At 49.1% G+C, this 12,584-nt stretch overlaps 1 protein-coding gene across 2 annotated transcripts in view; it reads left to right on the forward strand.

Moving 5' to 3' along the window:
* Prkce (protein kinase C epsilon) overlaps positions 1–12,584 on the forward strand; it is a 479,816-nt gene that overhangs the window by 452,348 nt on the left and 14,884 nt on the right. Inside the window, exons 14-15 of one of the 2 annotated variants that reach the window (XM_029471044.1) lie at positions 1,675–1,821; positions 6,620–6,649. In XM_029471044.1, the coding sequence (XP_029326904.1) occupies positions 1,675–1,821; positions 6,620–6,634 (162 nt within the window). In that variant the 3' untranslated portion in view covers positions 6,635–6,649. The remainder of the gene's footprint in view (positions 1–1,674; positions 1,822–6,619; positions 6,650–12,584) is intronic. The other variant, XM_021186165.2, reaches the window with a different exon arrangement.

Here is a 12,584-nt window from a genome sequence, read left to right on the forward strand (position 1 = left end):
GAACCGTTGACCTGCACAGACTCAGGGGTTAGGGGTTATGCTGTGGTAACTGCTTAATGTCTGAGAAGAGAGCGTCCTGCCCGGGGCATTACCACAGGGCTTCCTCCTTAGGCTCATCTCTGCTAGCTGAAGGAGGGAGGGAGGCCCATGGAGGGCAGAGGGGACCACTGCTTTATCTTTGGAGCCCACTTCCCCATCCCCTTAGCTTGTCACTTAACATTTGTAGCCCATGTTTTCTAAGACTGTCCTTAGAGCTACCTCACTGAAGGATGTTACTCACTGGGAGGTGGTTCGGGATCTAGAGAAGGCCTTTTCTGTCTCAGAGCAGTGAAGAACCTTTGCCGCAGCGAGCTGCCATCTTGCTGCTGCTAAACTCAGCGCAGTTCCCTGAGAGCCAGCTAGCCTCCCTTGCAGCCTCCAGTTTCCTGAGCACCAGGTAGAAGGAGGGAATGGAGCCAGTGCTGGGTGAACGCATCTCAGGGGTCAAGGGGAGGTGCACTTTAGTCAGCTTATAATTCAAGTTGACAAGCACACAGAGGTCAAATATCAGCGGAGGAATCAACATGTTGCCGGCTTCTTAGAGAACACTAAGGCACTGCAGGGGACACTGAACCAGAGATTAAAAGTAGGCAACACTCAAACTGAAACATCTCCATGTGCCAAACAAAAGAGTATATAAGCCAGTGTGTGACATCTGAGTCACTGAACCAGAGTGACTTCCTGGACATGTAGGTGAAGGAGACGGGGACCACAAGTCATCTTCAAATCAATGCCCATGTGGTTTGGGTTTAAGGACACCAGGGGCAGATCATAGGACACCAATCCTAGCCCTAACCCTTTCCCATATGAGACGTTTGCTTCTGCTGATGAGCCTTGAAATTCCACCACAGTCACCAAGTGTCTTTGTCACTAGAGATCTTTTACCTATAAAACACTGTACTTGATCTCTAACACATCATGGACAACACATACAGCCCTCAACACACACACACACACACACACACACACACACACACACACACACACCACATAAACACCTTTATTTTTTGGTGCACATCAAAAATATTTTTTAGTTTGTCAGGTTTGGTAAAAGCAAACACCTTTATCCACTGGGCCATCTTGCTGGCCCAAGCATGGACATTTTTGTGTGACAATTGAAAATTCAAACTAAAACCATGAGATGGGTTAGGGAAAGAAAGAATTGGGAGGGATGTTTGATAATTTGCATACATTTGCATACCCTTAGTCATTTGCATACCTGGTTGTCTTTGCCTACTTTCTTGCTGTGAATGAGTGACTGCCAGGATCCCAGACTCTGTTGAAAAGACCTGAATATCTGGGGCAATAGAGAGGCAGAGTCAGGTCCTAATCTCAACTTGGTACCTTACTGGCTGTGCATCTTCAGCCCAGCTAACGAGCCTGTCTGTGCCTTAAGTTCCTCCCTTTTAAAGTAGAAGTAGTAATGGTACCTCAAGGGAGATGAATCCATATCTGAACTATGTTTAGAATGCTGTCTGACACATGCTACACCATATATTCAAAGATAGAACACCCTGAGGACAGATAGGCCCCTAGCATGTAAACGCAGACGTAGGAAATGATGTGGAAGATATCCCCTCATGAGTCACACCCGGGAGGCTCCATCAGTAACTCTTTGGTGTCTTCCTCCCATAGTTCATGACCAAGAACCCGCACAAGCGCCTGGGCTGTGTGGCAGCGCAGAACGGGGAGGACGCCATCAAGCAACATCCATTCTTCAAGGAGATTGACTGGGTACTGCTGGAGCAGAAGAAAATCAAGCCCCCCTTCAAGCCGAGAATTGTAAGTGGGGCTCCCAGCCCTTCCCCTCTATGGTCAGCTGGTACTTTGGCACCAGTCTGTGTGAGCCTCGAGCAGCCTGGGTATCGCTGAAAAAACCAGGGAGGAGTCTCCCAGAGGCGTCTGAGACCCTAGACATTGACTGTCAAAACTACGATGCCTACAGCACCATGGTCATACCTCCCCCAGCTTTACTTATTTTGATCGGTCACAATGACGCTAGTTTTCCACATGGCATAGAGATACATGCGAGGGTTTTTTTTTTTCCCCGAGAGAAAGGTTTTGCCTTGAAAGTGTCTACGTAAAGTAAAATATTAGCCCAGTGCTGTCACCGTCCTTATATGGCAGAGTGTAAGGGGAGAGTCAGCGACTATTGGAGAAAGACCGACCCACAGTCGTGCAGGGAGGACAGCCTGTGTCCTGGCCTCCATCACTGTCCCCGTCTCTAATACGTCCCTGCCCTCTGCCTGCTCAAGGCACCGCATATGCTACAGTACTTCCATGTGCAGTGCCAGGCACAGGTCAGGAGTGGGGACCAGTGGGGCGTGGCACTGAGAAGCTGAACAGTGGACTCCAGTCAAGGCTCAACCGGGGACCCAAAGCCATGTCCTGCGGGCTAATCTAACATGGAAGTGTTGGAAGAGCAGGCAACATTATCCACTGAGGTAGTCATTCACACTATGAATCTCCGCTAGCTTCAGGCACCAGGGAGCTGAAGGGAAGAGTTTCTTAGACAGTAGCTTCAGACCTATGAGGCTGGCAGAAGACCAGAGGTCATCAACCAGTACTGTCAGAGGAGTCTTTCCTCCCTCAGCCTCAAGGACAGAAAAGCCATGGCGCTAGGGCTTGCCACCATTCCTACATTGCTTTCTGCTTTGGTCTGTGTGATTCTTGAGAGATACACAGCTTCAAACAAGTGAGGCTTGGGGGTCCACTTCTCTCTGCAAACCTCTCTTCCACTTTAGCCCATCTCACTACAGCTCTATGCTCCCCTACCCCAACCCTCACCCCATGTCATGCCCAGGTTGTGGGTTTTGTAGATAGGGAAGGTTTGGAGTTCTGGTTTTTAGGGCACACAGAGCTCATCACATGTGACAGCCTGCCTGATGCACTACAAGTTGTCTCCAAAGCCAAGAGCGACTGAATACTGGAGAGAATGTGTGAAGCAGGTCGCTAAAGGCCTAGCAAAGGAAATGAAATGGAAGGATCAAGCCTGAGGGCTGAATTACAATTTCTATGTAGTTTAACTTAATTAATCCCTAGAGCGATGAGAAGCAGAACTAGAAATGTTCAGGTCCAAGTAACAAGAGCCCGAACGAGACCGGCTGGAAATTATGTTGAGGCTCTAGGCCAACGAGCCACTCTCAGCCAGATTCATGGGGAAGTCAGACTCAGAAAGGCTAGAGGAAGACACAGGCTCAGCCTCTCAAGAGAGTATAGGGAGGAGAGGCCCAAGGAAGTCCCCTGGAACCATGAAGAGAAGCAAAGGCTAGTGTGGATGAGGGAAGCCAGTGCTGTAGAGAAGCTCCCAGAGGGAAGGGGCTGGAGCCGGAGCCATAATCTCGAAGGACATTTAAATGAATGGAGTCACGGAGATTAGGCTTACTCTGGGGTCTAATAGATGACGGGATATGAGAAGTGACCACGGGCCTTTTCTAGGAATATTTGCTCAAAGTCAAGGCAGGCTCTCGGATATAAGCAGTGGTGAGAAATTCCAGTTCCTGGAGCATCTTTTAAAGCTCCATCAGTCCAGAACATCCTCGCTGGGTTCCCATCTCTAGTCTGGAATACGATCTCTTAGCACTCTAAGCATGGCTTCTGTCCGTTCTCTAACAAGGCATTTCTGAGAGGAACCACACCTTGATCAGTGGCCCTCCCACCCACAAGTTAAGAGCAGAAGGACAGGGGGCCGTGCAGAAGAGTGTGAGGTGGCAGTGAGCCTGGGATCTGGGACGGAACCAAGACACCAAGGAAAAGGTGGAAGAATGGGGAACAAGCAGGAACAGGCTTCCACATGTCCTACTCCACCAACGAGCAGGTTTCACCCCAGCTCAGGCAGGCAGAGAGCCCCCTCAGGTTGTCCATAGCCAGATGGGAAGATGCTCTTGTAGGTAAAGGTATAAGGAGTCCCTCGAAGCCAGAAGGAGGAAACATACTGCTGGGTCTGTGATGAGGTCTCAGAGCACATTTCCCTGAACCCCAATGCACAAGACTGGGCTTCCCTTACTTCAACCTCTGGGAGACTTCCTCCTGAGATTAGAAGCAGGACCCTGTTCGATTCCTCTGCTGGGGATTCACATGAGCTTCCGGTGGCTTTCTTTCCCCTTGAGAGTATGTCCAAAAGAGAAGACTGGGCCACACGGGGCCTCCAACATCTGAGTCTCCTGAAACTGTCTTCACCATTTCCATTGCAAGTGTCTTGTGAGCATGACCCCACTGTGCCCAGAGTACCATGTTGGAAGTCAAGGATGTACGATTCGTTGGGCTGATTTATATTTGGCTGAAATGAGAAAATTAGTTCATTAGGTATGAAGAAAGTGGGAAGGAAGTTAGAAGACTGTGCAGGAGGTGTTTGGCTGAGTCCTGTGGGTCGTTCAGCACTACCAGGCACGAGTCTTCAAGGCGTTTAAATATCTGATCACATTTCTATCTATGGAATCTGCAACCTCTCTCGTAAATATCAAATTTGTAAATAAAAAGAAAAGAGAGAGAGAGTAAGAGAAAGTTGTTATTAGAAAGGTGTCCTAGCTCTGTCCCCAAGCTAAATCTCCTTCCTGAGATATGGAAACACCAGTAGTCTGTAGTGCCTGCATGCTCAAGACCGGCAAAAGACATTGGATTGCACTGAAGTCATTCCATTTATCATCTGGGAAAACCTCAAAGGCCCACTGTAGAAAGAAACTCAGATGGGTTTTTTTATAAGCCACTCTCTTCACGGAGCCAACTAGCATCGGGATGACAGCCTAGCCCAGGCAGTAGCCGAGAGGCAGGCCAGCTCTGTGCTTCCTAAGCAGATGCAGCCTTGGACAATGCAGTCACCCACAGGTCACTGGGGGAGAGAGCTACTTTGGCACAATGCTACAAAGTCATCCCCATGGGTCAGAGGTTCCATTATTAGACTGGCTTTCCTTGGCTCAAGGTGTCTTATAACTAGAGAACATGCTATGTGCCTTCCTAAGAGAGCTCAATAAGGCCTGGCTTTGACAGCTGAAGGAAAGCCGGTTCAATGCTGGGAAGAAGCCATGAGGACAAGGGACTGCTATCAGCCAGGGACACTGTGAGATTCTTGGATCCTGTCTTACAGACTGGTGTCAAAGAAAGGGATGACACTGTGTGGAGAAAACAAGATAAAATCTATGAGCAAACAGTACCAGCCTCGTGATTGTTGCCAGCCACAAAGAGACAGCTGGCCACAAGTTTAAACAGGCAAATGAGGCAGGGTCAGAAAAGCCCATTCCTACTAATACCAAACACCTGGAGAGAAATGTGGTCAAGTGCTGGGACTCTTAAAAGAGCCTGCGGTTTTGTTTTGTTTTTTTTCTCTTTGGAATCAGCCCCACTTGCTCTCCAGCTATGCCCTGTTGACCAGAATGCCACCATCCCACAAAAACCTAGTCAGTAGCCAATTCCTTCACTTCCCTCTTGGCCACCACAGCGGAGACATCCAGCAGGTGACCTGCCTGTTGGATTCAGGGAAGACTCCATTCCACTGAGCCCAGGAGCAGTCATAGCATCCAGCTTAGTGTTTGAGAATAGCTACAGTGTAGTTATTTTGTGTTTCTAGAACTCTTTAATTCTCCTCAAACTCACCAAACAGCCAGATTTGTCTCTGCCATGCCTGGCTCACCTGGGGGTGGGGGGTGGGGGTGGGGCTGCTCACACCCACATCACAACAGCTTCCAACCTGGCTCCCAGCCCCTCCACAGGAAGCCTCCTGCCTCTGAAGATATATCACCAAGAGATTGTCCAGATTGAAGGCTGGAATTGAGCCTCTGGTCAGTTTCCATCACATACCTCCGCTGGCTGCTGTGGCTGCAGGCTATGTCTTCCTGACTTGTTTGCTAAGCTGAGATTCCAAGGCCCCTGGCGCCTCAGCTTCCCTGTCTAACCCCTCCTGTGATTCCCCAGACGTTAGGAGTGCAGCTGGGTTTCCAGCCTTTAGATCGTCACCCCGCTGTGCTGGCCTCTACTTCAGTGTGGAAAGCTTCTCCTCATGCATCCTCCAATATAGCAGCGCCTTCCCTCCTCGGGACCCCTGTATATTCCTCCTATCCCTGCTCCAGGCAGCCACACACTGAACTGATTTTAGGCAAACAATGTTCCATCAACACCAAACCAAAATTTCCACAGACATAAGATCTAACGGACAACAGCTAGCAGAGCCTCTGATGCTACAGATAATAGCTAAGCAGGAACATTTTGTCTCATTGGAGATTTCCTTCCAAGATGGCGGTGCTGTCTAATCGCTAACACACCTATCTCTCATTGAGCTTTTGAGCTCCTGGCAGGCTTATCTGTGGGGGGAGGAGGACCGTAGTGGGAAGAGATGTATTTGGAATGGATGCCAGTGCAAGTTGTTGGGCCAGTAGCTCGCTTCTGGCCCTAAGTTTTTGAACCCCGAAGCATTAGATTCTAAGATCACGGGCTCCTGGGCTTTGACACTGGAACGGGAGCAAGCCAGTTAGGAGGGGGAGAGAGCTGCCTCCCCATAGACCTAGCTGTCCTCCGTGAACGCCAAAGGCCATAAGGGAAATGCCGGCCAAGTAAACTTGTCTTTGTGTACGTGTTCTTTCTTTTCAAGTTTGCTTCAGTGTGAATGTCCCTCTGTCAGGTAAGGCTTCCAGAGTGGGGAGTCTCTCCAGGTAGGTGAGCCCACAGGCCGGTGACATAGAGGTCCCCTTCAACCTCATGATCTGTCTCCATTCAGCCATCCACGCTGCATGGCAGGACCCCGAGGGAGGCCCCTCTTGCATGCTCCCGCATGACTGGGCTGTGCTGAGAGAAAACCTGGGAAGTGGGCTCAAGAACTCACACCCTCACTTACTTAGCCCCAGGAGGAATCCTGCTGGGCAGGCATTCCCTAAAGCTAGTCTACCGGCCCAGGGACCCCCCGATAGCATGGATGGTATGGCGGAGACCAGTGAGACACCATCATTATCTTCCACCCTGGGTGGACCAGGCCCAGGATTTTGCTGGGTCCTTCAGTAAAGACACTTTCAAGACAATGTCCATGTCAGAGTGACATCCCTTGGCCCCTAAGAGGGTGTTGACTCTCGAAAAGAGCTGTAGGGACTCTGGCTCAGGTCTAGAGGCTGTGGGGAAAGTCCATATACCAGTGTTTGGTAGCTTACTGACGTGATAGCATGGTCCAGTGGACAGGGAACTGGCTTTGATCACAGAGAGACCATGAGTGCTGTCACAGGATAGCCTTGTGATCATGAGAAGTCACTTCACCCTGACCCTCTGACCTTATCTGTAAAATGGAGTGAGAATAGTTCTCTCATATAATTGGAAACATGACCAGTAGCAAGCCTAGACCATTAGCAAGCCTAAGACACTTGGTGTATCCCCCTGGCTTCTTGGGGGAGTTAGTTCCCCTCTAGTTCCCCTCTCTCCCTTCATGACTCCTTCTCATAGTCTGAAGGCCCTCTTCCTCCCTCACTAAGGCTCCAGGAGCCAAGAGGTTAAGTATTACAGGGAAACATATGATGTTTGGAGGCTGGGCTTGGAAATCAGACACAACCATGGCCTTCCACTCTGGCCTATGGTATCTTAGGATGATGAACACTGTGTCTGCTACCTAGCAAGAAGGATGGTGAAGAGGGCCAGGAGCCTCCCTAAGACTGGGGAAGGCTGGTCTAGATTCTCCCCCTACTACACAGAGTTCAAGAAAGTTCAGGTTACTGGGTGGTGGCACCACTCAGGGCAGTAGCCAGCTGAAGACCAGGAAGGCATGCCTCTCAGGAGTTATGCAGAGCCTGCTGGGCTCAATTCTGATGCAGTCATTGGTGCTACAGAGGGAGGCTCACCAAATGGGGGATTCTCAGGTCTTTGTCCCTTGTGATAGTATTAAATGTTCCTTCACAGTATGTAAGATCACTTTAGTTTTCAGACTAGAGAGCTATGTTATCTAGACTAGGCTGGAATACTAGGCTATGTAGCCCAGGCTGTCTTAAACCCCTAATACCCCTCCCTTCCTCCCTCCCTCCCTCCCTCAACTTCAGTGCTGGGATTATAGACACGCACCACCACATCTGGCACAAGTCACCTCTTTTTGCTGTATTATCACCATGTGCATTCCCTCTGCTTTCCGTCTCAGTAGTGTTTTGGATGGATGCAAGCTGTATGGCTTTCGGTACCCTAGCTTTGATGCGGCAGCTGTCACCAAAGATACCATTCCAGGGCACAGATGTCCAAGAGTCTCTTAGCCAGACAGTTACAGTGGTAAAACCCAGACAAGCCATTTTGCTATCTGAGAAATCTGGTTGCAGAAGCCCCCTGCCCCCATGTCATAAGTACCCCGGGAAAGTGCCTGACTAGTCTGTTCTGGATTTGACTGGGCATTTCTTTAGGCTCATGAATTTTCCATTGTAGCTGACTGGCTGTTGAGATGGGCTATGTCTTCGTGGGTTCACGGACATAGTATTTATTGAACTTAATTTCCTCCTCGCTCCACCAATATTTGAACATATGCACACACCCCACACCTACTTGTTGAGAGCATGGGAGGATCGGTGAAGCTAAAGATGGTGGGAAGGGAGAGAAGCAGGAGAAATCAGGGCCAGCTTCCTGGAGAAGCCAAGTCTGGGCAGAGAAAGATGGTGATGGTTAGGGAGAGAGAAGCACCCGAGAAAAGATGGCTTCAGACCACTTCTAATCAGCGGGATTCATGGAGCCTGTGCCTGGCCCGTTCTCTATGGTCCTGAAGGACTTACTGCTGCCTGGCAAAAGCAAAGAAAAAACTCTTCCCACCAACACTCAACCAACAGAACCTAGGTAGAGTTAGCGTGCAGGAAGAGACAAATTGAAATATGTAGATGATAATAGTGACTACGGGATTCAGGGCTTCATTGATAGGACCAAAGAGAGATGCTATAAGCTTTGCCTTTCAAAGTTACAAGACAGAGAAAGACAGGATGGAAAAGAGGCTTTCACCAGACTGGCTGGAATCCAGGTCCTCCATGCACAATCCCAGGAGTCTTGTTAGGTCATGTCCTACCCTCCATCTTACAGATGGAGCCACCTTGCTAAAGAAGCAATGTCCTCCTGTCTGCCTTTGTCTTGCTAAGAGCTTTGAAGGCTTGGCCAGCAGCCAGGAGTGCAGGGACAGTGCTTAGAGGCTGGCTCAGGTGTGGCCAAGGAAAAATCAGAAATGATCTTAGCCCTCCCTAAGGAGGGGCTCAGTCCTTTAAGGCCGCCAGCCTACGTTTGTTCTGTGCAGAGTTCAGGGGTATAGGTATGCTGTGCATGCTCATGGGGTCCCCTGCCTGCATCATCCTCCAAGTTCAGGCCTTGAATCTCCATAGAGTCATCAGTCATGACAGAAAGAAGCACCCCCAAGTCGCCTTGTTGTTTGTACCGGGAATACGTAAGGAGCAAGTAGCAGACTTGGATGTAATCTAAAAGTAATGTTCAACTATGACTAGAATTCTGGGATTTGACAAATGCACATTAGGTTTGTTGTCTAGGATGACTTTATGTCAAAACTTATCTTTTCACAGTGAAGGGGCTTGGCCACAGGTATGCAAGCCATCTTCTTGCCCTGGTGGTTTCTGGAGTCTCACTTCTGAGACATCCCACCTTGAAGGGTTCCCATGGAGCACAGACTGTTATTTAGCATGTGAGTCCAGATAAGTCAGGGCTGCTAACGGCTGGGCCAGTGAAGCACGAAACCCTTGGCCTTGAGTAGAGACGAATCCTACGGAGTATACTTGTCAAATTGAGATGACCTGCAGAGTGAGTGAATTACAGCTTTCCTGGAGACCGTAGCTAGCCTCCCTCCTTCTTCTCCCTGGTTCCCTTAGCTCCAAACAACATCAATTCACCCTTTTCTAAAGGGAGAGCCTTTCCTTTTCTTTTTGAATGTGTGTTCATGTCTGGTGGTGGCGGGGGCGTGGGGTGTATTGCAGAGTGCACGTGTTTACAAGTGTGGAACGAGAAATGGCGTCTAGAGTCATTACTCAGCTACTGTCCACCTTGGTTTTTGATACAAGGGTTCTTCGTTGACCTGGAGCTCTCAGATTAGATAGGCCAGTTGTCCAATGAGTTGGTGGCATCTATTCACCTCTGCCTTCCAGTGCTTGGATTACAAGTGTCCCCATACATTGCGTGGTTCCAGAAATGGAGTTCCAGTTCTCGTGCTTGTCTAGGAAATGCTTGACCAAGTGAACCATCTCCATCTCCTTGGCGTTTGACCTTCCTCGTGCAGCTGCCACTTCCATTGGTTTGCTGGAACTTTACGTAAACGAGCCACACAGCGTGTCTATCATTTGTTCGTGTTGCGTCTTTCACTCGGCACCATGCCTTTAAGGATAGGGTTCTAGGTTTTTACGTTTTTATCATAGAAAATTCCAATCATGCATTGATGTAGTGACAAGGGTCCAGTGGGCTGCCTTAGACCTGTGAGCCAAGGTCAACCATTACTTCTGCTGAGGGAGTCCTATTGCTTTGATCAGAGGTATGTTCCCACCCCCATCCCCTCCCCCAACCCCCTCTTAGGATGCTTCCTGTGTTTGATCAACTTGGGGATGAGTGAATACCTCCTAGATCTCCACAGGGCTCGCTCATCCAGATAGTATTTCTCTCTCAGGTTCATCTCTAAATTTTCTTTTCACCTTTTATGGCCCAAGACCCATGCCTGTCTATACCTGGAAGTTTAGGATAATTCGTTCCCACATTAGGAAACCTGACATTGTTGTTGAATGGGGAGAGAAAGTGGGTGACCTCACCTTGACGTGAGAAGCACACATTTGAATGTTTACCATCCCTGTTTCAAAGCCAGCCAGCAGCACTGCAATCAATCCTAGGCCAAGAGAACTGATCTCCATCTGAGACATTTTCATAAATAAGGTGAATTGGGAGGCTGGTGCATGGAGACCCCTGGGCTTTGCTGAGACCAGACTGCAGTTTCCCTCTTGAAAACTCTAGCTCTTAGCAATGATACTGCATTCAAATGTCCTCAGTAAGTGGCAGAGGTTGCCACAGTTAGCAGCAGAGTGAGCTCATGTGTGCCATGGTATGCTGCCTGCTGCCAGCTAGATACACAGGCACGGGATGTTACTGCTGTGGGCCCAACTAGATACAAATTGCTCTCTGCAGAACTCTGCTCAGTGGCCTTGGCCTAAGATGCCGCAGCAGGCCCAGTGATAGCTCTCCTAGAGGTTTTCATCCCCTTAATTTCCATATCATGCTCAGGCCCTTGGGCCCCCAAGTCCTTTTCCTTGCACTTCAGGATCCACCCAGAAGCAGGCTGTCAAATTATCTCAGTGGGAAAAGAATCTGAAAAGGCAGAGGGTACAATGGGGTAGAATAGGATAGACAGAACATTTGAATATAATACGGAGCACATCACAGATGGTACATGTATGGTATGCTGAATCTCGGGTGGCTGTGTGAAATGATATCTATTAGGACATACATACATATGTATGTATACATATATGTATACATACACCCCCAAATTCCTAAGAGCTATGAATTAGGTACATGCTGCACCCATAAAGTATAAAAAAAAGATACTGAAATTTTTGTACACATTTATTTTAGTTTGTGTGTGTATGCACACGCACGTGTGAGCATGCACACATGCTTAGCTGTATATATGGACACCCCATGCATGCAAGAGCTCACAGAGACCAGAAAAGGTGTCAGACGCTATGGAACTGGGTTTTCTGATGGTTGTGAATTGCCATGTGGGTGCCGAGAACCAAACCCAGGTCCTCTTCTCTTCTCTTAACCACTGAGCTTTCTTTCTAGCCCAAACACCTAGATCTTAATACCCACGGTGGCCGCTGAACTGAGCAATCCGAGCTGAATGCATTTTCTTTATAATACAGCTACACACAACTGGCAGAAATCGTAGAGCTGGCTCCAGCCAGTCCCTCAGTCACCACATCTGTGCCTCCTGCCAGGACACCGTGACAGGAGGCAGGATGGCACATGCCAGGGAGCCCAGCTTCAGGTGGAACAAGATGAACACAAGTCCTGACTCACAGCTTGCCGATTGGCGCTGAGGGCACCGTGGGCAAGTCATTTAATGCTTGCAAGTTAGGTTCCATTTTCACAGGAGGCTATGTCGGGGTTGACCTCCACAGAGTGGGTGCAGACATTGTGTGGGACACCCAAAGCACCCTGTCCAGGGTCCAAATCTAATCAGGCCTGTTGTTCTGAGCTTTGTAACTTCTTTCCAAGAAGAAACTGAGGGCATCCCAGGTACCAGGGCAGAGATGAACATGACAGATACCCACATGGAGCTCCAGGCTATGAAAGACAGCCACTAGTCAGCTAAGCTTTGAGTTCCAAGTGCTGAGAAAGAGCAGTCTTCCCAGGCATGAAGGAAGGGAGGTGTAAGACAGGACCAGTGGCTTTGGGGATGATTCCCCAAGCATGGGCATTCCTTTCCCATACAGCAAAGGTCCATGTCCTTTGCAGCAGCTTTCAGAGCTGGTATACCACATTATGAAAGGTGGTTAATCCTCTCCTGGCCTCAGTTCTGCTGTTAAAGATCCGCTCCACCACCACCACCACCACCACCACCACCATCACCA

Source organism: Mus caroli, chromosome 17 (genome assembly GCF_900094665.2).
Source record: "Mus caroli chromosome 17, CAROLI_EIJ_v1.1, whole genome shotgun sequence".
Classification (NCBI taxonomy): Eukaryota; Metazoa; Chordata; class Mammalia; order Rodentia; family Muridae; genus Mus; species Mus caroli.